The sequence below is a fragment of the Cuculus canorus genome, chromosome W, assembly GCF_017976375.1.
Source record: "Cuculus canorus isolate bCucCan1 chromosome W, bCucCan1.pri, whole genome shotgun sequence".
Classification (NCBI taxonomy): domain Eukaryota; kingdom Metazoa; phylum Chordata; class Aves; order Cuculiformes; family Cuculidae; genus Cuculus; species Cuculus canorus.
Genome location: NC_071440.1, coordinates 6,075,661 through 6,101,645, shown reverse-complemented (window position 1 = coordinate 6,101,645; position 25,985 = coordinate 6,075,661). Strand labels below are relative to the sequence as shown.

The 25,985-nt window shown below is 42.9% G+C and overlaps 1 protein-coding gene across 2 annotated transcripts in view; it reads right to left on the bottom strand.

The window, feature by feature from the left end:
* LOC128850284 (regulator of G-protein signaling 7-binding protein-like) overlaps positions 1–25,985 on the bottom strand; it is a 52,955-nt gene that overhangs the window by 12,272 nt on the left and 14,698 nt on the right. Inside the window, exon 3 of one of the 2 annotated variants that reach the window (XM_054053307.1) lies at positions 12,246–12,376. In XM_054053307.1, coding sequence (XP_053909282.1) covers positions 12,246–12,376 — 131 coding nt within the window. Of the gene's footprint in view, positions 1–12,245; positions 12,377–25,985 lie in introns of those variants that run through there. The other variant, XM_054053308.1, reaches the window with a different exon arrangement.

Below are 25,985 nucleotides of genomic sequence, written 5' to 3'. Positions count from 1 at the left end.
AAATACAACATATGACACTGAACAATTGCGATAAAAGAAAGATGAATGCCCAAGTAAATATTAACATGTATATTAGTTAGCCAGGACTCTTGGGAATGTGGAAAGGAGGAGTAGTAAAGTATATGATCAGGTAACCAAAGACTTAATACATGCAAAAAAGTTGAATTAAGGCTACTTGGACATGTTTCATTCTGGCTTTACAAACTTTCTGAATGTTGAACTTTGCAAAAATAATGTATTTTCAATAGTGGGTCTTTTTGGTCTATATATCTTAGAAACAAATTTATTAGAGAGCACTTACCTCAGTTTACTTACTGCATAACACAGCTGGAAATATTTATAGCTTTTGGCCCCATTGTGACTGTTACATCTCAAAGAAATAACAGATTGTCTGACTTTTCTAGCAGAGGTTGTATTACAGCAGTAAGTTAATCTGAAGTACTATAAATATGCAAGACATTCCTGTATAGGAAGCTTGATATATACTATATAATATACATAGGAATGTTTGTTCAGTAGAACAGAAAGATGAGAGATGAGAAGAACAGTGCTGTGAAAGTGAAAATATCCAGAGCTCAGCCCTTCAAACTGTAATGTGGTGTTTCGTAAAAGAGCATGTTTCCCAGTAGGGAACATTGGACAAGCTCCTCTTGGGAAATGAGCATCAAGCATCAGCTCACTGCCTTAGCTTTATCAGTTCTATAGTTTGATAATGTCTGGTCAAGATACCAGTAGCCACATTATTATTTATTAGCTGCAGGTTGGTGAGAAAAACCTACATGTTATTCTACTTGAATCTCTGCTGGTTCCAAAGTAAAAACATAAATTGGTGAAATCTCATGGGAGATTTAAAAACCAAACAAACCATCTATCCAACAGGCAAGAGGACTAGAAAAAAAGAAAATATTCATAGAATCATGGAATGTTTGAGTTGAAAAGGACCTTAAAGACCATCCAGTTCCACGCCCCCTGCCATGGGCAGGGACACCTCCCACTGGATGCTCAAAGCCCCATCCAGCCTGGCCTTTAACACCTCCAGGGATGGGGCAACCATGACTTCATAGAATCACTAGGTTGGAAAAGACCTTTGAGATCATCAAGCCCAACTGTACCTGTCCACTACTAAATCATAACCCTAAACACATCATCCACCCATCTTTTAAATACCTCCAGGGATGGCGACTCAACCATCTCAATGGACAGCCTGTTCCAGTGCTTGATAATACTTTCAGTGAAGAAATTTTTCCTAATGTCCAATCTGAACCTCCCCTGGTGCAGCTTGAGACCATTCCCTCTTGTCCCATCACTTGTTACTTGGAAGAAGAGCCCAACATCCACCTCTCTACAACCTCCTTTCAGGCAGTTGTAGACAGTGATAAGGTCTCCCCTCAGCCTCCTCTTCTCCAGCCAAACAACCCCATTTCCCTCAGCTGCTCCTCGTAAGACTTGTTCTCCAGCCCCTTCACCCGTTTTGTTGTTCTTCCCTGAACACGCTCAAGCCCCTCAATGTCTTTCTTGTAGTGAGGGGCCCAAAACTGAACACAGGATTCAAGGTGTGGCCTCACCAGTGCTGAGTACAGGGGGAGAATCACTTCCCTGGTCCTGCTGGACACGCTGTTTCTGATATAGACCAAGATGCCATTGGCCTTCTTGGCCACCTGGACCACTGCTGGCTCATTATCAGCCAGCTGTCAACCAACACCCCCAGGTCCTTCTCTGTCAGGCAGCTTTCCAGTCACTCTTCCTCAAGCCTGTAGCGCTACATGGGATTGTTGTGTCCCAAGTGCAGGACTTGGCACTTGGCTTTGTTAAACCTCATCCCATTGGTCTCAGCCCACTGATCCAGCCTGTTCAGATCCTTCTGTAGAGCCTCCCTACCCTCGAGCAGATTGACACATCCTCCTAGCTTAGTGTCATCTGCAAACTTACTAAGGGTACATTCAATCCCCTCCTCCAGATCATCAATAAAGATATTGAACAGAACTGGACACAACACTGAGCCCTGGGAACACCACTTGTGACTGGCCTCCAGCTGGATTTAGCTCTGCTTATCACCACTCTTTGGGCCCGGCCATCGTGCCAGTTTTTTACCCAGTAGAGGGTTTGCCTGTCCAGGCCAGTGGCAGCCAGTTTCTCAAGCAGAATCCAGTGAGAAATGGTGTCAAAGGCTCTACTGAAGTCCAGGTACACCACATCCACAGCCTTTCCCTCATCCATTAAGCAGGTCACCTTGTCATAGAAGGTGATCAGGTTATTTTGGCAGGACGCGTCTTTCATAAACCCATGCTGACTGGGCCTCATCACCTGGTTGTCTTGTGTGTGCTGCTTGATAGCACTGAAGATCTTCTGATCCGTGAACTTCCCAACACCGAGGTCAGACTAACAGGTCTGGAGTTCCCCAGATCCTCCCTCCGACCCTTCTTGTAAATGGGTGTAACATCTGCCAACCTCCAGTCAAGTGGAACTTCCCCAGTCAGCCAGGACTGCTGTTAGATGATGGAAAGGGGAGCTCCCTCAATACCCTTGGTTGGATCCCATCCAGCCCCATCGACGTGTGAATGTCTAATTGGCCGAGCAGGTATCTAACCATTTCCTCTTGAATCATGGGAGCTTTGTTCTGCTTCCCCTCCCTGTCTTCTGGCTCAGGGGGCCGAGTACCCAGGGAACTGTTGACTGTACTATTAGAGACTGAGGCAAAGAAGGCTTTAAGTACCTCAGCCTTATCCTCATCCTTTGTCACTATTGCTCTCTTTGCATCCAGTAAAGAATGGAGAGTCTCCTTGGCCCTCCTTTTGTTGTTGATATATTTGTAGAAACATTTTTTGTTATCTTTCACAGAATTGGCCAATCTAACTTCTAGTTGGGCTTTAGCCTTTCTGATTTTCTCTCTGCATGACCTCACTTCAACCTTGTAGTCCTCCCAAGATGCCTGCCCCTTCTTCCAAAGCTCATAGACTTTCCTCTTTTTTCTGAGATCCATCCAGAGCTCTCTGCTCAGCCAGATCAGTTTTCTTCCCCGTTGGCTCATTTTCCAGTACACAGGGATGGCCTGCTCTTGCACCACCATGATTTCCTTCTTGAAGAGCATCCAGCCCTCTTGGGCTCCTTTGCCCTTAAGGACTGCCTCCCAAGGAACTTAATCAACCAGCCTTCTGAACAGACCAAAGTCTGTCCTCCAGCACTCTAAGGTGACTGTTCTACTGACCCCGCTCCTTACTTCTCCTAGAACTGAGAATTCTATTATCTTGTGATCACTGTGCCCCAGGCGTCCTCCAACTGTCACATCTCCCCCAAGGCCTTCTCTGTTCACAAACAACAAGTCCAGTGGGGCACCTTCCCTAGTCAGTTCACTTACCAGTTGTGTAAGGAAGTTGTCTTCCACACGCTCGAGGAACCTCCTAGACTGCTTCCTCTCTGCTGTATTATACTTCCAGCAGATGTCTGGTAAGTTGAAGTTCCCCACAAGGACAAGGGCTAGCGATCGTGAGACTTCTCCTAGTTGCTTGTAGAATAACTCGTCAGTCTCTTTTCCTTGGCTAGGTGGTCTATAGCAGAATCACACCATGATATCTGCCTTACTGGGTGTTCCACTGATTTTTACCCATAGACATCCAACTCTATCATCACCATCATTAAGCTCAAGTCTATCAAATCCCACCTGAAGAGTTTATAGCCAACCATGGCAGCACTCCAGTTATGCGAGTCGTCCCACCACGTTTCCATGATGGCAATTATATCATAGCTTTCTTGCCATACAGTGACTTCTAGCGCCTCCTGTTTGTTGCCCACGCCATGTGCATTGGTGTAGATGCACTTCATTTGGGCTGCTGATCCTGCCATGCTCCTGAGGGGGATAGTCTTAACGACTAAGTGACTCCTCGCTGAATTTTCTAACTCATCAATAAACTTTGCATCTTTGCTGCCACTTGGAGTGCTGTCCCCCACTTCCTCTGAGGTGGCAGACCAAAGAGCATTGCTGGCACACCATCCCTCAGACACTGGAGTGCCATTCCCAAGCTTTCTTCTATCAAGCCTGTTTTTGCCCCACTCCCCCTTAACATCTGGTTTAAAGCTCTTTGATGAGCCCTGCTAGCTTCTTGGTAAGCATCCTTTTGCCCCCTGGGGACAAGTGTACCCCCTCCTTGGACAGCAATCCCGGTGATGTGCACACCAACTCATGACCAAAGAACCCAAAGTTTTGCTCCTCACACCAGGTTTGGAGCCAGGTATATATTTGCTGTCTCTTCCTACTCCTTCCCTCATAATATCATAGTATCACATTATCATAGTATGATAGTATCGTAAGGGATGGAAGGGACCTTAAAGATCATCTAGTTCCAACCCTCCTGCCATGGGCAGGGACATCCCACTAAAGTAGGCTGCCCAAGGCCCCATCCAACCTGGCCTTGAACACCTCCAGGGATGGGGCATCCACAATCTCCCTGGGCAATCTGTTCCAGTGTCTCACCACTCTCATAGAGAAGAAATTCTTCCTAATGCCTAGTCTAAATCTGCCCCTCTCCAGTTTATACCCATTCCCCCATGTCCTATCCCCACAAGCCTTTATGAATAGCCCCTCTCCAGCTTTCCTGTAGGCCTCCTTCAGGTACTGGAAGCTCGCTATAAGATCTCCTCGCAGCCTTCTCTTCTCCAGGCTGAACAAGCCCAACTCTCTCAGCCTGTCCTCGTAGGGAAGGTGCTCCAGTCCTCTGATCATCTTTGTAGCCCTCCTCTGGACCCGTTCCAACAGCTCCATATCCTTCTTATGTTGAGGATTCCAGAACTGAACACAGGACTCCAGGTGGGGTCTCACAAGAGAGGAACAGAGGGGCAGTATCACTTCCCTCGACCTGCTGGCCACACTTATTTTGATGCAGCCCAGGATACAGTTGGCCTTCTGGGCTGCAAGTGCACATTGCCAGATCATGTTGACCTTCTCATCAACCAGCACCCCCAAGTCCTTCTCTGCAGGGCTGCTCTCAATCACATAATTCCCCGATCGTGTACTGCCTCGACCCAGGTGCAGGACTTAGCACTTGGCCTTGTTGAACCTCATGAGGTTCTCAGAGGCCCACTTCTCCAGTCTGTCCAGGTCCCTGTGGATGACATCCTGTCCTTCCGGTGTGGCAACTACACCACTCAGCTTGGTGTCATCCGCAAACTTGCTGAGGGTGCACGCATTGATAAAGATATTAAACAGCACCGGTCCCAGTACGGACCCCTGAGGGACACCACTCGTCATGGATCTCCATCTGGACTTTGAGCCATTGACCACTACGCTTTGAATATGACCATCCAACCAGTTTCTTATCCACCTTACTATCCACCCATCAAATCCATATCTCTGCAATTTAGAGAGAAGGATGTTGTGAGGGACTCTGTCAAAGGCTTTACAGAAGTCCAGATATATCACATCCATCAGTTTACCAGTGTCCACTGCTGCAGTTACCCCATCATAGAAAGCCACCAAGTTGGTCAGACATGACTCGCCCTTAGTGAAGCCATGCTGGCTGCCATTAATCACCTCCCTGTCTGTTCCATGATCTTCCCAGGCAAAGAGGTGAGGCTGACAGGTCGGTAGTTCTCAGGGTCATCCTATGTACCCTTTTTAAAAATGGGCACAACGTTACCCTTCTTCCAGTCACCAGGGACTTCTCCTGACTGTGGGAAGGAGTCTACCCCCCCTGGTCACCATCTTGCTGTCCCATGACCCAGGAGGGGTGAGGAGAGCAGTTATCGGTGAAGACTGAGGCAAAAAAGTTGTTGAGTACCTCAGCCTTCTCCTCATCTGTTGATACATGATCCCCATTTCCAGTCATCAGTGGGGGTACATTCTCTTTGATCTTCCTCTTTTGATTGACGTACCTGTAAAAGCCCTTCTTGTTGGTCTTTACTTCCCTTGCCAAGTTCAGCTCCAGCTGTGCCTTGGCCTTCCTGACCTCATCCCTACACAACCGGGCAGCATCTCTATACACGTCCCAGGTTACCTGTCCCTGCTTGCACTGCCTCTGCAGTTCCTTCTTCTTTTTTAGTTTAAACAGCAGGTCTTGACTTAGCCATGCCGGTCTCGACTTAGCCATGCCGGTCTCTTCCCTTTCCTGCCTGATTTTCTATATACGGGGACTGAGTGCTCTTGCGCCCTGTGGAAAGCTTCCTTAAATATTTTCCAGCTCTGTTCTGCTCCCTTGTCTTGGAGGACCATGTCCCAGAGGGTCCTACTGACTCACTCTTTGAAGAGCTGGAAGTCTGCTTTCCTGAAATTTAGGGTCCCGACTATACTCCTCGCCTGTCTCGTATCCCTCTGGACCTTGAACTCCACCAGTGCATGATCACTGCAGCCCAGGCTGCCACCAATCCTAACGTCACTGATGAGTTTGCTTGTATTGATGACCATAAGGTCTATTATTGCTTCTCCTCGGGTGGGGGGGGGGGGTCTCCATCAGCTAGACTAAGAAATTATCTTCAATGCACTCCAGGAGTCTCCTGGATTGCCTACAGCTTGCCGTGCTACTTCTCCAGCATGTGTCTGGGTGGTTGAAGTTCCCTAGTAGGATGAGAGCTTGCGAGTGCGAAGTCTCCTGTAGCTGGAGGAAGGCGGCTTCATCAGTTGTCTCTCCTTGATCGGGTGGCCTGTAGTATACACCAACACCAAGGTTCCCGTTGGTTCTTCCATCTTTAATTTTTACCCACAAGCTTTCAACCTGTTCGTGGCTACTCTTCAATGACAGCTCTTCACATTCTATCCCTTTCTGAGACAGAGGGCAACGTCTCCATCCCTCCTTCCCAGTCTGTCTCTCCTGAACAGCCTGTAGCTGTAGATAGCCACATTCCAGTCATGGGACTTGTCCCACCATGTTTCTGTTATGGCAACCAGATCACCCCTTTCAAGTAGCACAGTAGCTTCCAGCTCCTCCTGCTTGTTACCCAAGCTTCCTGCGTTAGTGTAAAGGCACTTCAGCTGGGCTGCTGATTGCATCACCTTCACAGTGGACCTTCTTTTACATATAAGGTGTTTTGGAGAAGTCTCCTCCCTATCACCTGACCCCTGACACCCATCCTTCCACCTCTTGTTAAGGGCTAGCTTGGTGTTATCCCCCTCCCACTTCATATCTAGTTTGAAGCCCTATCTACAAGCCCTGCAAGTTCCCAGGCAAAGACCCTCCTCCCCCTCTGAGAAAGGTGGCTCTCATCTGAAGCCTGTAACCCTGGTGCCATGTAGGCCATCCCATTATCAAAAAACCCAAAGTTATTGTTGTGACACCAGCCATGGAGCCATGTATTAACAGACTGGACCTGTCTGAGCTGTGTTATGTCACCACCTGTTACTGGGAGGAGGAAAGAAAAAATCACCTGGGCCCCAGATTCCCTCAGTAGCTGTCCTAAGACCTTAAAATCACTTTTAATCTCCCTTGGGCTTCTTACAGCTGCTTCATTGCCTCTCACATGGAGCAGCAGTAATGTGTAATAGTCAGTTGTTCTCACCAGGCTGGGAAGTTTCTTGGTTACATCCCTTATCCGGGGTCCTGGGAGGCAGCAGACTTCCCTGTGAGTGGAGTCTGCTCGACATACTGGACCCTCCGTCCCCTTCAATAGAGAGTCTCCTACAACTATGACTCTCCTATCGGTCCTTGTGCCAGTCTTAGCAATGGAGCGTTTTGGTCTCTGCCCCTGCTCTGATATGGGTGCATCTTCCTCCATGCTTTCCTCTGGTCTGTCTTTCACATTGAGAGCCTCAAATCTGTTGCGGAGTGACATCTGAGGTGGTGTGGACAAGGACAGGGTTGGTTTTCTGTCCCATCGGTGGACTCGCTTGCACTCCCTACCTCCTTTTGAGCCTTTGCCCACAACCTTACCTGTGTATGTGTCTTCTTCTCTTTTGCTTTGGCAGTCAGGGTGTGATCCCATCAGTCTATTTCCATCTCACACTCCCTGATGCTCCTCAGCCTCTCCACTTCCTCTTTCAGCTCTGCTACCAGGCTGAGGAGGAAGTCCACCTGCTCACACCTTATGCAGCCCTTGCTGCCCTCTGTTTCCAGTGTAAGCTGGTGGCACTCTGTGCAGCCAGAGACCTGGACGGCTGCATGCTTTCCTGGGAGCTCAGTCTGAACTGATGCATCCCTCCTGGCAAGTGCAGAGGATGCAGCCTTTCACCAGGTGGACACCATGGCTGGGCTCCCTCTCATTGACCGAGCTTGTCTCTCAAGCACTGGAACTGCGCCCTCCCTGTGTGCCCTGCCTTGGCGAACAGATCTCACTAACTGATGCGAGTGTAGCCCCTCTGACGAGCGCGCCCCTGTTTGTGCGCTCCTGTTAGCATCGCTCCTCGTCACGTTGCTCCCAGAAGACCATTTAAATGTCCCGCGGCCGCTTCTGGGACCGCCCCCACCCCCCCACCCCCGCGTCACCCATCACATACGAGCCTGGGCTTGAGGCAGTCCGGACCCACCCGCCGGCGCTCCCTCCGGGGTTCCTGGGCTTTCCCCGCTCTGTCAGTGACCCCTCCACCTCGATCCAGTGCCCGGCTGCAGCACTTACCGTGTCTGCCGCCAAACCGTGTTGAACCTAATTCCCTGTAGATGGAATGACAGAGGAGAACACTACCTGTGCCCCCGATCCCTTCATCATTTGTCCCAAGGCCCTGAAGTCCCTTTTAATTGCCCTCAGATTTCTTGATGGGATTTCATTACTGTCTACTCAGAAAATCCATAGTGGATAATAATCCATGGGCCTGACCAGAGTTGGAAGTTTTCTTTCTACTTCTCTAACCAAGGCCACAGGTAGGCAGCAGACTTCTCTGGGTAACTTGTGCCAGTGCCTCACCATCCTCACAGGAAAAAAATTCTTCCTAATATCTAATCTAAATCTGCCTTCTTTCAGCTTCAAACTGTTCCCCCTCATCCTGTCCCTGTACTCTCTGAGAAAGATCCCCTTCCCAGCTTTCCTGTACTAGAAAGCTGCTATAAGGTCTCCCCAGAGACCTTACATCCAAATGAAAAATATTACCTCCAAAAATGAACTTCCAAGACACAGCAAGAAATTGCATGCAGGGAACAAAATCAGACATGCAAATTTATGAATTAAGCAAAGTTAATACATATTGGATATATTCACTGTTTCTAAGGTAGTACTTTTCATAGATAAGGAAAACAATTTATTTTTTAAATATTATCACTTGGTAAAAACCTAAACAGTTGAAAAAGTTGAAAAGCTACATATTAGCAACAGCACAATATATTTTACAATGGTGAAATTACTGGCTCTTAAATTCCTAGAGATAAATTTATGCACTTTGCCTACACTGCAGTACTGTTCTTCATAAGTAGAGAAATTAAAGAAATGTACAGGTTTGTTCTGCTCCTTGTTAAATAGTATGTTCTGGCAGATACAGAATCATTGAATAAATTAGGTCATGTAGTCTAACCCCCTACTGAAAGCAGGGCCAACTTGCATCAGATTGCTCAAGACTTTGTCCATTCGAGTTACGGATATCTCCAAGGGCAGAGATTTCACAGCCTCTTTGGGTGCCTGTTCCATTATTTGACTACCTTCATTGTGAAAAAATACTTAACATGTAACTAGAATTTCCCTTGTTGCACAATACCTTTACAATACTTCTAGGCGTTGTAAATAAACAAGTATTTAATATATAAGAACAATGTTCTATTGGCTAAGTTCCAAAATTCAATTTATTCAAATCCCTGTGATTATATAACTTTTGCCTATTATGAATTTTTCTCAAAGTATGTCACAGAAACTTGGAGCCAAGTTACTGTGGTTATCTCTGTATAGATAGAGGACAAAAATAACTCTATTTAGCAATGGCAAAATGGCTACCATGACTTTCTGTGGTGAGATGAGAACCAAAGTATATCAAAAGTACTGCCAGATAGGGAATAAGTTGGCCCATACTATAATACTGTAATTCATCTTATCCAGCTTTAGACATCTGATAGTTTAATGTTTAGTTTAAGTTAATCATGTAGATTCCATCCAGAAGCAAAAAAAGAGGGACAGACACATTGAGGTTACTCAGGTCACCTCAAGCTACTTTCTTTCTGCTATTACAGATGGTGGTTTGACAACTGTAACCAATGCTAGGAAATGTGGTACAATCTTTCTTCAAAAATGATGATTCATTTTAGCAAGTACTGGTATCTTGGTATACAATGGCACTATTAATTCTGTCTCTTCGTATTTTATATATTTCTTTTCAACTTGAGAATAATCACTGAGAAACTCAATCGAGCAATTATGAAACTCTAATTCTTAATTTCATAATAAAAAGTGTCACTGGCTGTAGCTGTATCCTGTAGCTACATGTGAAAAATACATTATGGGATCTTTTAGTGTGAGAAAATACATAAGGTTAATTACAAGATCTTCATTACAATTCATTATGGAACTTTGTCTTGTCTTTACCTGGTATATTCTACTGAGATATCATCTGGCAAAAAAGTAGTTACAGTTAGCACAGATACAATACCAATCAGTGCATGCTGTCACAAAGTAATGAAGTTACTGAGTAACCTGTTCAGTAAATTATCTGCTTTTCTACATATTCCTTTCAGTAGATAGCTAATCAAACATGACATTATTAGAGATGCATTTTCACTAAAGAAAGGACATCTCCTTTGGGTGTAAACATACTCTGTGGGGTAGATTTCAGTTCTGAATCTAGTATCTAGTTTTATGAAAGTGGGCAGCTTTAAACCATAAGATATTCTTTACATTTAACCATCTTTTGCTACAAGCTGGAGTTGCTGAATAAATAACAACAAAGATAGTTGGGGATCAGTTTAGTACTAAAATCCTGCCATATCGCTCCACCAAACATTTGCCCTCAAATATCTTACCCAACAAATACCTCAGTATGGTCATCATGCTTAAAGTAACCAGCTGTTTCTTTCTGACTTAGCTGTTTCCTTCCTAGACTGAAAATTTTCACACCAATACAGATATCAGTGTGATCAGAATCGCTCTGCATATTTTAAACAACTCTTCAAGTTCTATCAGTTACTCCTTTTGTTCATCAGTAGCTTATTACATGTGGGTCAACAAAAAGGCAAAACACATACTGTGTGTGAAGGACAGTTGAGAAACAGGATTTCTACAATACAACTGTGGTAGATTCATCCTGAAAGGCAGTGTGGCTAAAGCAGCTGAAATACTGACATTAAAGCACTGGAAACACAGCAGCAGAGTCAGCTCCATCAGAGATCACCTTACACAATTCCTAAGAGCCCACACGGGAAATGACACTTTACAGTCATCCAAAATATTTGAGAAACTTGCTCATTAGTATGAAATGTAAGGCGAACTTCCTTACTACTGTAAGTCATCTGTGTTTTCTCACATTCTTTGTCAGAGTTTATCAGAGCAGGAGGAGCAAATGCTTTAGTATACTCCGAGACTTTGGAGCACCTGAATTTGAGTAAAGTAAATGGCAAGTACAGTAACTTGATTAGACAGCCCTTAAAATGGTTCATTCAGGATATGCAAGCAATTTTTGGAAGCATAAAACCAAAATAATGGAACTAAACAAACCCTTAAGCTGCAAAGGGAACAGAAAAAAGAAAACGTTAGTTTGAGTAACAGTTATTTAACAATGATGTATTAAACAGAAGATAGGGACTTTTAAAGGGATTTTAAATCATTAAGCAGCCTTTGTTATAGGTCAAGCTCCTTGTTACCTTCATTTTAATTACTGTCCTACCGACATCCTCTGACTATTGAGCATGACTGGAATTACAGTTTGGCTAGACAGATTCTCCTATGAAGAAAAACATGGACCTAGAGCATTCTGGCTGTAACTCCTATAAAGCTCCTAACAAAGCAAACACATTAGTGTTGAAATTTGATCTGAAACAAAACACCATGATGTGCATGAACTGAAATTTTTCAAAACCTTTCATTATGCAGTAGTTACTCTAATAAAACGACTAAGATAGCTTGCTCACTGATCTGACTAATGACAGATAAAACTTTTGGCTTGGAATCACTCTCTTAAAAAAAAGAATCAGCCTTCTAAAGTATAAGGACATTAGTGATACATGCCTAATATGACACACGTCTGTAAAAATTATGATAATGAAATAGAAATACAACTTGTTTTCAGTAGCTGAAAAGCTTCAGTGGTATAGTTCATTTTACAGTTTGGTGCTTTGTCTTTCATGAATATCCACGCATGCCCCAAAGGGCTGTTCTTTTTTTAAAAGCAGCATCTGTATATTTGTGCAGTTCAATACCTTTCTGATGAAACTGCAGCGATCCTAGCAGACATATGGACTTAAGCATTTCTGTTGTGTACATTTCTAAGCAACACTGCAACTGGATGTATAATCTACAGATTTCAGGATGAATTTCACCATCTTCTGGGCTGCAATAAAAGAGAAAAAAATTAGTTAGGAATGGAATTGGGAGGTCCTGAGGATCATTAAATCCACTTCCCTACTGTTTCAATCAATCTTATCATAATCTGCTTCATAAACTATGAAGCTATGTGTATATGATAAAAAAACCTGTTTCTATCAAAATATATTTAGAAACAATTCTCTATAAAGCTCTGGGCTTAAAACAGCTAAACTTGGGTTGGTTTTGGTAAGATTGCATGGTCTTTATTTGCCCCTCTGCATATTTTTGGAAAAGGGGTAAATAAGTGACTGAGCTCTCTCCTCCTCTTTAAAAGCTTTGGCAAAGTATTTTCTAGTAGACTGAAGGGTTCTTTTGCCATCCAGTTTCAATTACCCTTGGTCCTGGTCCAGATGGAGAAGGATTGCAGGGCCCACTTTCATGGGCACTGCTCAGGTTACAAAACCTGGATCAGGCATAATCAACCCTACTTTGAAGACACTAATCAGAAACAAGTCAGTTGTAGTCTTTTCGTTCTATAGTTTCTGTCTGAATTTCCTTCCCCCCCATGTTTAAATTATTAGTTGTGATACTGCACTGTGAAGAGAATGGAAGGTTCAAGAATTTTTTTCAGAAAAGTAATAGCAATTTTGAAAATTAAAACTGAAATCAAGAGTAAACCTACACCTCCAATTAATCACTTAGGACACTAAGAAAGTAATATACCCAGATCCAGGAACCAATTCTCATGCTTGGCTGTAAAATTGGACATCAAATCTCACCTTTGTAGGCTGAGAATGCAGAATGGGAATAAACATGCTATTATATAAACTTAACTGTTTCTGTGAGTGCTAAAGAAGTGAGTTACCCAGTCCTACCTGAGAATTAGGTTTTGAATGCCCCTTCCAAAGCTACTTTCAATAGGCAGTAATTGACAAGACTGAACAGTTAGGATTTCAGCCATATTATGTTCAGACATTTTTGCTATTGATTTGCTACATAATGATGTTAAATAGTAAGACAATCCCTAAAAATAGGTTTTATAATGACTAGAGAAACTTGCTTTTCTGAATAACCTGAACCTAATACAATTTATGAATACTACTGCTAAGAAACAACAAAAAAATTTCAACATGCTTTCAGATTTCTAGCTTATGAATAATATAAATGAAGCTTTCACAATAAAAGGTTGCTGGCATTCTTTATAGTGATTGAATTTCCTGTGGTTAAACTGATACTTCAAATGACCCCCCCGTATAGGAAATAAAATTAGACTTCTGGATTTCCTCACAGGCACCAAAGCAACTTACCTGATAAATTATTTGCAGCAATACTAGATTGGTCTGCTATGCTCAAAAAATTTCTAAATATCAGTTTACGCCAAACTGCAAGACTTACAGCAGACAATGTCTACTTAAACTAGTAAAATAGGTTCTTTCTGACCTAAGGTAAGAGGTCATTATTTATACCTAGATCCAGGGTCCAGTCAAAATATTAAGTCCAGTTCTTTTGTCAAGAACAAAGCTTAAACACTCTATTTTAAGGAAAATGCTATCAGTTTGTACAAGTACAATTTTACTGATTTTCAGTTCAAATGAATACTGCATACTAAAACCTGTTAATTCTTGTATTTGAGATTCACCATTACTTCTAACAAAGGAGACCATATGTTGCCTAGAAAGCGTGTACCTTCTGCCTCTGATTTCAGCGATATGAAGGAAGACACTAAGCTGGGTGGAAGTGTGGATCTGATGAGGGTAGGGAGGCTCTGCAAAGGGATCTGAACAGGCTGGACTGCTGGGCTGAGACCAATGGGATGAGGCTTAACAAGGCCAAATGCCGGGTCCTGCACTTGCGGCATAACAACCCTATGCAGTGCTACAGACTGGGGGAAGAGTGGCTGGAGAGCTGCACGGAAGAGAAGGACCTGGGGGTGTTGGTTGACAGCTGACTGAACATGAGCCATCAGTGTGCCCAGGTGGCCAAGAAGGCCAATGGCATCTTGGCTTGTATCAGAACCAGTATGACCAGCAGGTCCAGGGAGGTTATTCTCCCTCTGTACTCGGCACTGGTGAGACCGCACCTCGAATACTGTGTTTAGTTCTGGGCCCCTCATCACAAGAAGGATGTTGAGGCTCTGGAGCATGTCCAGAGAAGAGCAACGAAGCTGGTGAGGGGGCTGGAGAACAAGTCTTATGAGGAGCGGCTGAGGGAGCTGGGGTTGTTTAGCCTGGAGAAGAGGAGGCTGAGGGGAGACCTTATTGCTCTCTACAACTACCTGAAAGGGGGTTGTGGAGAGGAAGGAGCTGGCCTCTTATTCCAAGTGACAGGGAACAGGACAAGAGGGAATGTCCTCAAGCTCCGCCAGGGGAGGATCAGGCTGGACATCAGGAAAAAAATTTTCACGGAAAGGGTCATTGGGCACTGGCAGAGGCTGCCCAGGGAGGTGGTTGAGTCACCTTCCCTGTAGGTGTTTAAAGGACAAGTGGATGAGGTGCTGAGGGGCATGGTTTAGGGATTGATAGGAATGGTTGGGCTCGATGATCCAGTAGGTCCTTTCCAATCTAGTGGTTCTATGATTCTATGAAGAATATGTTCAGTCATATCCTGGGATGAGAAAGCAGATAGGGCCAGTATAAGATAGGCCCTGGTTTATTTCTGTATACGTGGCTCGGTGGACAGGGAAAAGGAGCAATCTCAAAAGAATATTTGATGCAAGGACTTGCCATAATCTGCCTCCAATAAGGGAGAAACTGTGGTTTTCCAGGGTCCTCAAGGGTTCCTGCCCCTACAAGTGACATCAGAAATCAAATGGGACCATAAAGGTTTCACAGAACTGGTCAGAACCTTCCTAAAAGGAAAAAAAAAACCTTAGCACTTCCACAGCATATCAAGGATAACTACTGATGTTTGTACATGCCAAGGAAGACTGATAAGAATCAGAGTAGTGGTAAGCTGTACAATCAAGAATGTTTAAACAGGCAAAAAAATGCAGCCAAAAAGGAAAACAAGAGAGAGACTGAAGACTGAAAAGAAATCATGCCGGACTTAGTCAGAAGGGTCAAAGGAAGATTGGTCCCACCTGCCAATCCATTGCAAAGTAGAACTTATCAAAAAGGCAGGAAATTACTGGAGTACAAATTGCATTTGCTGTGACCTGTTTTATTTCAGGAACAATACCATACATATGATAATAAACCTGTCCATACTAGGAACTTTATTTCTTTTGGCTAGACTATTATATATTCATTTCTCTTAAGCCACATATAGTTCCCCTTTTAAAGTGAAGTCTGCGTTTGTTGAAAAACTGTACCATACACAATATGGTCTTTCCTGCATCTTAGAGTAAATATGGAATTGTGTTCACTTCCTGCATCCATCATGGAATGGAAATTTTCTTGCTTCTCCCTATCCACTCGGGTAAGATAAAGAGGTACTGACAACCTTTAGAGGATTTGGATAGACAAGTCATAGCTTCTTAGGGATACTTCATCTGGCAGGGGAGCACTGCTGCCTTTCGCAAGATGAACGCAATGAATGGCCCATGTAGGGAGGGACCAAAGATAGAATTTATGGAATTCTACTGCTCTGAAAAAGCTTTTTGACTTGCCAGTGAAGCCACAAGACACATGTGTTCCCATACATGAGGAAGGAGAAATGGAGAGATGGGTGTACACATGCTTAAGCAAATATTTTGCATGTATGGTAAAGTTTATAAGTCCATACAAGCTGCCATATTGCTTAATAACTCACAGGCTTCGTTCCCTTCTGGTCTTCACTGAAACACTGATTTTCAAATAGAACTAAGAGAATGGGTTCCTTCATACAGAGACTTTTTGGTTTTGTTTTTAATAATAAAAACTCTGTATGAAAGAAAGCCAGATGGTTAGCTTATTACTACCAACAACCACATTTCCCATCATGAAGTCTGTAGAACTACTTGTTTGATCTAGAAACACTTGCTGATATCTAGGGAAACTGAAAGATCATTTGGCTTTGATTTTCCTTTTTTCCTCTCTGCTAAATTATGCTGATAGCTGCATATTAAATACTTCCAAATATCCTGTCTCTCCCTTACTAGGAATTTATGTAGTTATCACATCAATACTATACCACCAGGGTGCTATTAAGGGTAGAAGTCATTATTCAAAGATGTGAATACTACTCAGTTGATGAGAAACTTGTACAGTTTGAGAGCTCTGATATCCACTACCTAAGTAGTTACGAAAGAGAAAATGCTGGTTTATTGCTTTATACAACAGTAGCTTAAGTCACACAGTTTATCAGGCAGCTATTAAAATTAAAAGTATACATTTTTGTAAATCCAACTTAAATACGTCTATAACATTATTATATTTTTTCATACTTTAACTGTTGATAAAAAAGATGGTTTTCTTTCCATAAAATCCTGCTTTTTAAAAATCAAGTAATGTTGCTCAGCTGAATATGTTTATGAAGCAGTGACAAGAGGTAGAATTTACTTTCCTTATATTTTCCTAAGCTGATATTTAAAATAAAACCTATAGAAGGAGCTCTTATACCAAACATATACTACCTGGTGTAAGTAAGAAAGGTGAATGCTGCACTTCTGATAATCATTTTAAATTAAAAGAATAAACATGATTAAAATGCCCCTCTTTAACATGAAATGGTAAAGAGTGAAAACTCCAAGAAAAAATTTGATTTTTTTCCAAAATAGTTGACAAATAATTTTATTGTACTGTCAAAATGTTGTCTAGAACTGAAACAAAACCTTCGGGTTTTCCTGAATTCCCAATCGTGTCCAGCATTCATAGTTCTATTAAAATTAGTGAAATGTAATATTGATAAAACTGAACAAAACTCCTGGTCTAATTCTGAATTTAACCTCAAAATTTTCATCACACATTTACAACAGAGCAGTATTTTCCTACTACTGTCAACAACATTTAAAAATACATGTCAGTTAAAAGAATGGCTAAGTTATATAAAGGAATGTTATATCTTTTTGTAAAAGTATTTTGACAAATTCTATGCTTAACTCTAAGGAAAAGTAATTTTTTTATGAACAGAATCAATAGTTCTAAAGCATTATGAGCTAAAAGAACTATCTGAACATATGATGAAGACTGTTTACTTTAGATATCAGCTAAAGGAAAGTAAACGTCCGTGACAAGTGGTGTCCCTCAGGGGTCCGTACTGGGACCGGTGCTGTTCAATATCTTTATCAATGATATTGACAGCGAGATTGAGTGCACCCTCAGCAAGTTTACCGATGATACCAAGCTGAGTGGTGTAGTTGCTACACCGGAAGGACGGGATGTCATCCAGAGGGACCTCTATAGGCTGGAGAAATGGGCTTCTGAGAACCTCGTGAGGTTCAACAAGGCCAAGTGTAAGCTCCTGCACCTGGGTGGGGGCAATCCCCGTTTTTAGTACATGATGGGGGATGACGTGCTTGAGAGCAGCCTTGCAGAGAAGGACTTGGGGGTGCTGGTCAATGAGAAGCTCGACATGAGCCAGCAATGTGTACTCGCAGCCCAGAAGGCCAACTGTATCCTGGGCTGCATCAAAAGAAGCATGGCCAGCAGGTCGAGGGAAGTGATTCTGCCCCTCTATTCCTCTCTTGTGAGACCTCATCTGGAAGACTGTGTCCAGTTCTGGAATCCTCAACATAAGAAGGATATGGAGCTGTTGGAACGGGTCCAGAGGAGGGCTACAAAGATGATCGGAGGGCTGGAGCACCTTCCCTACGAGGACAGGCTGAGAGAGTTGGGCTTGATCAGCCTGGAGAAGAGAAGGCTGCGAGGAGATCTTATAGCTACCTTCCAGTACCTGAAGGGGACCTACAGGAAAGCTGGTGAGGGGCTATTCATAAAGGCTTGTGGTGATAGGACGAGGGGGATCGGGTATAAACTGGAGAGGGGCAGATTTAGACTAGACATCAGGAAGAATTTCTTCACTATGAGAGTGGTGAGGCACTGGAACAGATTGCCCAGGGAGATTGTGGATGCCCCATCCCTGGAGGTGTTCAAGGCCAGGTTGGATGGGGCCTTGGGCAGCCTACTTTAGTGGGATGTCCCTGCCCATGGCAGGGGGGTTGGAACTAGATGATCTTTAAGGTCCTTTCCAACCCTAACTATACTATGATTCTATGATTCTAAACCTTTGGCAAATCAGAAGTGAAAATTAATCCATCAAATTCTGCCTTACACAGCCTATATATACTTCCCATGAAAACTAACGGAAACTGGCTTAATAAGTGGTGGAAAATCAGGGTCTACAAATATTCCCCTGTAGGTTGTCTTTTAATGTATTATTAGGATCACTGCAGTTTAGAAATGTATAGCAGCTACAAAAATACCACAAAAAAGATCTGTATACAAGACCTACTGCAGAGATTATAGTTCTTCTGATAGAATTAAGAATGTGAAAATTATTGCGGAGGAGAGATGTTTAATCCCCTTAGATACTGAGGGCCAAAGTCCCCTCTGATTATGGCTCAGGTGCAACAGCCTAATAAACCTGCCTCTGTTTTTGTATCTTAAACATATCATTTATTTCTTTATCACTTAACCATTCACCTTTAAAGTAACAAAAGACTTGCTGATTATTTTGACCCAAAGTAGAAAAAGTCATCCAACTACAATGTTTTCTTCTAAAGAGATCTTGAGAAAACATTCTTATTTGTGTTTCTCCTATCTGATGGATCTGCTGGAGGGTAGGGAGGCTCTGCAAAGGGATCTGAACAGGCTGGACCGCTGGGCCGAGACCAATGGCATGAGGTTTAACAAGACCAAATGCCAGGTCCTGCACTTGGGGCACAACAACCCTATGCAGTGCTACAGACTGGGGGAAGAGTGGCTGGAGAGCTGCACGGAAGAGAAGGACCTGGGGGTGCTGGTTGACAGCCGACTGAACATGAGCCAGCAGTGTGCCCAGGTGGCCAAGAAGGCCAATGGCATCTTGGCTTGTATCAGAAATGGGGTCACCAGCAGGTCCAGGGAGGTGATTCTCCCTCTGTACTCGGCACTGGTGAGACCGCACCTTGAGTACTGTGTTCAGATCTGGACCCCTCACCACAAGAAGGATGTTGAGGCTCTGGAGCGTGTCCAGAGAAGAGCAACGAAGCTGGTGAAGGGGCTGGAGAACAAGTCTTACGAGGAGCGGCTGAGAGAGCTGGGGTTGTTTAGCCTGGAGAAGAGGAGGCTGAGGGGAGACCTTATTACTCTCTACAACTACCTAAAAGGAGGTTGTGGAGAGGAGGGAGCTGGCCTCTTCTCCCAAGTGACAGGGGACAGGACAAGAGGGAATGGCCTGAAGCTCCGCCAGGGGAGGTTCAGGTTGGATATCAGAAAAAAATTCTTCACAGAAAGAGTCATTGGGCACTGGAGCAGGCTGCCCAGGGAGGTGGTCGAGTCACCTTCCCTGGAGGTGTTTAAGGAACGGGTGGATGAAGTGCTGAGGGACATGGTTTAGGGAGTGTTAGGAATGGTTGGACTCGATGATCCAGTGGGTCCTTTCCAACCTGGTGATTCTGTGATTCTGTGATTCTGTTTCAGTAAAAATCTAGAGAAGAAAATTACTTAAATATGCTGGTGAGACAGATCTCAAAGGAGTAGTCCTAAACAGGACATAAAGGCGCTCTTCTTGACAGCCTTGGTTATAGGGACATTTCTTTAACAGCGCAACTGCAGCTTTCAGCTACATCTGTGAAGCTAGGCATGAAGGTTCAGTATACTTTTTTTTTTCCAATAAATGTGTTTTTTGAAAAATTTTGCCAAGAAATAAATTTTCTCTCAGAAATACTGGAAAAAATATATTTTGGGTTCATTTAACATTAATTTTGAACCCATGTAGGCTTCTGTGGTGCCCCTAATTTTTGTGAGCATAGGGACATTATGTCATGAAAGACTCATAATAAGCTGCATTTGAAAGTCTTTAAATACTTTTTAAAGTTCTAAATCCCTTTATAAAGCAGTATTTACTGATATAAGTTAGCATCACTCAGGTTTTTGCTCAGGAAGAGCTTATTGACTGATTCTACTTGTGACATGCCAAGATACGTACAGGAGTTGCTATGTGTTGTTACGTGTTAGGGCCTAAAATTCCAGCAAATTAATCATTTAAAACAAAATTCTAAAGAAATAATTTAGGAAAACAATATAATAAAAATGCAATTTTCATATGCTTTGTTTAGGAAACACTATAGCAATAATAAAATTGGATATTTGAATATTATGCCTTGCCATGAAAGACTGAAATATGGTGTAAAAGCATTAAATAATGTACACAGTATTTGTCAGAGATAATAAGTACCAGTACACCTATTTAATAAGTGATTTACCTAAAGGATCAGGCAGAGGTTGAATGAAAGATTTTCAAGATTTTTCCCAAAATATATATAAAAAAATATTCAAAACATTAATTATTCTTGTTAATCATGTTTATTACAGTAATACCAGAGATCTAAAGGAAATTGGAATCCAGTGTGCTTGTTATTATATAAAGTACATTCCGGTCTCTGCCCTGAAGAGTTTCCAAATAGTTAACGTGGCAGCAGCAAATATGATATTATATTTATTACTGTTTGGAGATGGGCTGGGGGGGGGGGGAAAGGAAGAAACAGAAACACTGAAGAAAAGGATGACAAGGGAGAAGAGGGTTTGAGAAAATTTGGAGCGAAGAAAAGATAACAGGTAACTGTCAAAAAGAGTCAACGCTTAAGTTATGTAGGCTTTTCAAAATCCCTACATTTCCTGCTTCTGTAGATGTGCCTAACAGCTGGATCCTTTGACTGATTACTTCCTAGAGAAAACTGCTTTCATAAAAGTCTGAAAAGCTTTTTATGTCCAACAGTGATAGCAGATATTCTGACTGAAAGACAAAATGGGGCAATGGAAGGGCATGAATTTAGAGAATGCTTGCAGAAACACTGAATTGTCTGAACAACGACAGCTCTGATGTTACAGCATTTCTAAACGGACTCCGCCAAACTAATTCAGTCCTCAAATTTCTCTGGCTATATATGTTGCTTGCCTTAACTTCAATTTTGTGATGCAAAAGGTTTGCATATCTCAAAATAGGAGTGTAAAATAGAATGGTCATTTTGACCATTGCTACAAATACATACACTGGGCCCCAAAACCGTTCCTCTCACCAACTGACAGAAAACAAATGAAATTGCTGCTACTTTACTTGAAAAATCTGGATGTTCCTACAGCTCTGTCTAGTAGCATTGGAAATATATCATCTGTTACTTCTGTTCTGCTGGATTCTGGCTTTATTTTTCCCCTCTAATATTGCAAACTGTGCCGGCAGATGCCCGCTCTGATACTTCAAAATGGAGAGGAACTCCCAGTGTGACAAGGAACAAAAGCTGCCACAGTAGCTCTATAAATATACCCAACAAGTGGATCCTATGGGGTCCCACAGGTTCCTTCCTTTTTTTCTCATTCCCAAAGGCATAATTTGGTTAGTTAAAGAGAAATACTAGCTTTGTTTCTTTACTGTTTATCTGGTAGAATTCACCGATTTATGATTTAAAGATGGATTGTCAAGATGCAGTAAGATTCAGGAGATAAAACCAGTGTGTTTTTTTTTCTTTTTCTCTGTTTCAATGCTGCAACATCAGTATGGTTTTGTTTTCCTTGGCAATGCTGAGGTGGCTAAATGTGTCCTCTATTTAGACAGGGGATATCAGGTGAGAACTAGCAGACTGTGTCTGGTGCAACCAGTTACCAGTTGCAGGATGAGATGCTTTTCTCTTTTTCTTAATGCAGAATAATTGCACTATAACACAATGTAGTACAATATTTTTCTCTCCATTGCTTTCATGCATCCTCTTAAGCTACAGAATGAGAGAGTTGAAGCCAGGTTTAGTGGAGTATAAGTACTGTGCCTGGGACTGACTTTGGTGTGTGATTTTTTTGTTTGGGGTTTTAAGGGTGGGGTTTTTTTCAGATATATTCAGATGCATTAGGATTGCTTTTCTGCTCCAGAAGCAGAGAAACCTATTCGCTACTCTTAGAATGAAATTTAAGAAAGTATAGCCAAAAAACGAGTCCTGAGACTATTACCAGTTATGCAGAGTGATTACAGCGGGATGCATGAAGAGTCAGAATGTCACTCATTTATTTTCTGAGCATGAGAATCTGAGGGCTTGACTTTAAAATTTAGTAGGTCTGACAGAATTCAGGTGCTAGATCCAGGTTTTTAGCATGCTTATATGCTGGGATATGTTGAACTCCTGGTGGTAATGATGGCTGCAGAATTATGAGCAGTTACTCTTGTCTGTTTTCATGTAGTTTGGAAATTGAGATCACAGAGTCACAGAATGGTAGGGGTTGGAAGGGACCTATGGAGATCATTTAGTCCACACACCCCCCACCCCCCCCACCCCCCCCGCTAAAGCAGGGTCACCTACAGCAGGTTGCATAGAGGTGCATCCAGGTGGGTTTTGAATATCCCCAGAGAAGGAGATTCCACAACCTCTCTGAGCAGCCAGAGAAACTAGTAAGGAAACTAGCAAGGAAACTAGTGAGAGCAATGTATGTGCATCTTATCCTCTTGAGAAAGGTGTAAGCTATGGTATACTTATTGTGCACTAGTTTGTCCATAAAAAGTGTGTTCAAAAAATATCTGTATCTGAGCTTACTTCCCAAAGCATTCCCTTGCAGACCAATTATCATTGGTCAAAAATGTGATCCGAGTCACTGGAACAAGTGCAGTCTTTGATATACAGTACTGTTAAGTCTGGAGTCATTTAATGACTAAGAAATTGGTGAAGATATTCCAAAGTGGGAAAAAAACACAGTCAGAATTTGCCCTTAGAATCTGATATGCTCAAAATCACAGTTGTAAGCATTTAGTAAAGTTACGGTAAATGTTTACAGAAGCCAGATACAAAGGTTGAGGGAAAATGAGACTTTATCACAGAATGGTAGGGTTTGGAAGGGACCTCTGGAGATCATCCAGTCCAACCTCCCTGCTAGAGCAGGGCCACCTACAGCAGGTTGGCTGATGATCGGTGGGGAGTGGAACATTCTAAGGCGTGCCCCGGTAAGCTATTTCTCCGGAGAATCTCCCATGCCTACCAAATTGTTGTGGGGGGAGAGACGGCCCATCAGTGGGCAGACCAGGTATGTGATTTATGTATGATCTGGTATGATAATTTGGACGTACCTTCAGCGGAATTAGGGGAAGAGTCTGTATAATCGTGTCTGGGATGCCTCACGTGACAACGAAGGGTTAGGGTTGCTTTGCCAAGATCCCGTAAGATAGTGAGGGGGGATATAAATCCCCTACTTGCGCTGGGTGAGGAGGTGGCACTACCCGCCCCTGGGAAAAATAGCGAATTCGCTGTTGTGGTATGGTATGGGTGCTCCCTGCTGTGATAGCAAAGCACCAGGTAAAATATAATCCCAAGATTCTCATAAGACGGTGGACGCGGAGTGAGGGATTATGGTTATAATTCCAAGATTCTTGTAAGATGGTAGACACAGAGTGAGGGATTATGGTATTATAGATAAGATAATATTATTATAGTATTATTGTGAATTGGGTATTCCTTGCTGAGGAAGCAGGAGTGCTGTATATGAGATAGCGATCATCTTCTACATCTGTTGCAAATCTTCAGTATCGGTACCATGTATATTTTAACATCGCTAAGAGCTCATTTTAAATTTCTCCTAAAATGTGGAGTGTTTGTATGTGAGTGCGTGGTAGCGTGAGACACACAACTGAACGCGAAGGGAGTGCGGAGTTCCAATCCGCAGTTCTTCTCTCCTGTGAAGGAAGCAGACGGAGACGAACGAAGCAAGTGATCACTGCTATACGTTGCATGTTTTATGTCATAAGCATACTCTGTGACTTGTTTGACGTAAAACAGAGTACCAGCAGAATTGAGGAGGATAGCTTACTGGGGGACGTTCTTCCTCCAGAGACAGGAGCCAGAGTCGGATTGAGCTCAAAATGTTGAAAGACCTGCAAATTGTTTAGAAGCCCTGTTTGTCTTGATCCTAGGAATGCACCTATGAAGCCTTTTAATTCCACAAGTCCATTGAACCGGCAAATGGGTATATTTACCTTGGACCTTTGGAATGGAAGGCTGCAAAGGATAAAATTTTAAAATACCTAGCATAGAAGAAGGGGAAAAAAAAAAAGGAGAAAAATGGGAGAACCAGCTGAGAGTGCAGTTAGGTGCTGTGTGTGTGAGTTAACCCTTCCCCTCCCAGAATGTGAGTTAAGTGTTCTGTGTGAGAGAAAAAAATAATTTGAAAGTGTAAAAGCAAAAAGGTTTGCATAGACGGGGGGCAGAATTCTGCAGGCTGTGGGAATGGATCAGATTTGGTGTTCAGACTATCATAAGGTTTTATTGTGTTATTCAGCTAGATTGGGATCACTCTATTGTCCTGAGTGTCTATAATCTGTAGACGGGAATTGTTGTTGTTGCTAGTATTGTGGGAAGTCCCTGAGAACTTAGAGACAAGTAATTTGTAAGTGTTTAAATGGTTTGTGGAAGTTAGAGAAAGGTAGAGTCGGAAGGTAGCATAATGGGGGCAAAAACGAGCAAGAATTTCCTCGGGCAAGCCCCTTAGGATGCATATTACAGCACTGGAAGGAATTGGCAGGAGGAGCCGGGGGCTCAATGAGTAAGAAGAAGATTGCAATACCATTTTGCAACTAATGTTTTTAAGGAGAGAGGGAAAGTGGAATGGAGTGTTTTTCACCCTCCGAAACCATCCGGAGTGGCAAAGAGACTGTGGCATTTTGCCACCACAGGACCCTATGGTACTCGCCCTTGAGCGGGAAAATAACAAAGAATTTAAAGGAAAACTGAGGCGGTGTTGCATGACGTGCAGTACTGAGCAAGGGTGCACTAGAATAAATAAAATTCACCGGACATCAGAACACGATTTACCTTATTTGCTTAAGTCTCCCCCTTGATCACAGGAATGGGATACGGGCTCGGATGGGACCCCCCCCCAAAATAGCCCGGTATCTTCCTGCATCAGGGAAAGGTCTGATTTGACAGTTTTACAGGCACCTCTCTGGGAAGACCGAGATGAAAACAAACAAACAAACAAACAAAAACCCAAACAAAAACCCAAACAAAACTGATTGTAAAACTGTAGGGGATTTGGAAAGAGTATTTCCCATCCAAGACCCAATGTGGGATCCAGACAGATCTAAACATGTAGGAAAATTACAGGTATATCAGGAGTGAATCTCAAAGGGAATGAAAAGGGCCATTCCCAAACAAGTAAACAAGGTCCCTCTAAATCACCATCTGAATTCCTAAATCAACTGAGGGATATAATGTGCCACAACACACTGCTGGATCCTGAGTCAAGCGTAGGAATACAACAGCTAGGTTTTTGGTTTTAGGCTAGTCTAAAAGAGGAATAGTGGCTCATGTGAAGCAGTCCCATCTGCTGACTACCAGTGATTTCTGAGCAATACACTACCCTCGTAACTGTTTAATAATGGCAATGATTTAATACATTCCTGTCCCTAAATAGTTTTTTTCCTGATACTTTTTCTTCCTACCAAATTAGGTTCCCGTTCCAGATCCTATACCATATGCACTACATCGTTCTTCCTGCTGAATTAAAAAATGAACCTCTGATACTATTTATTACTCCTCTCCTCCTATT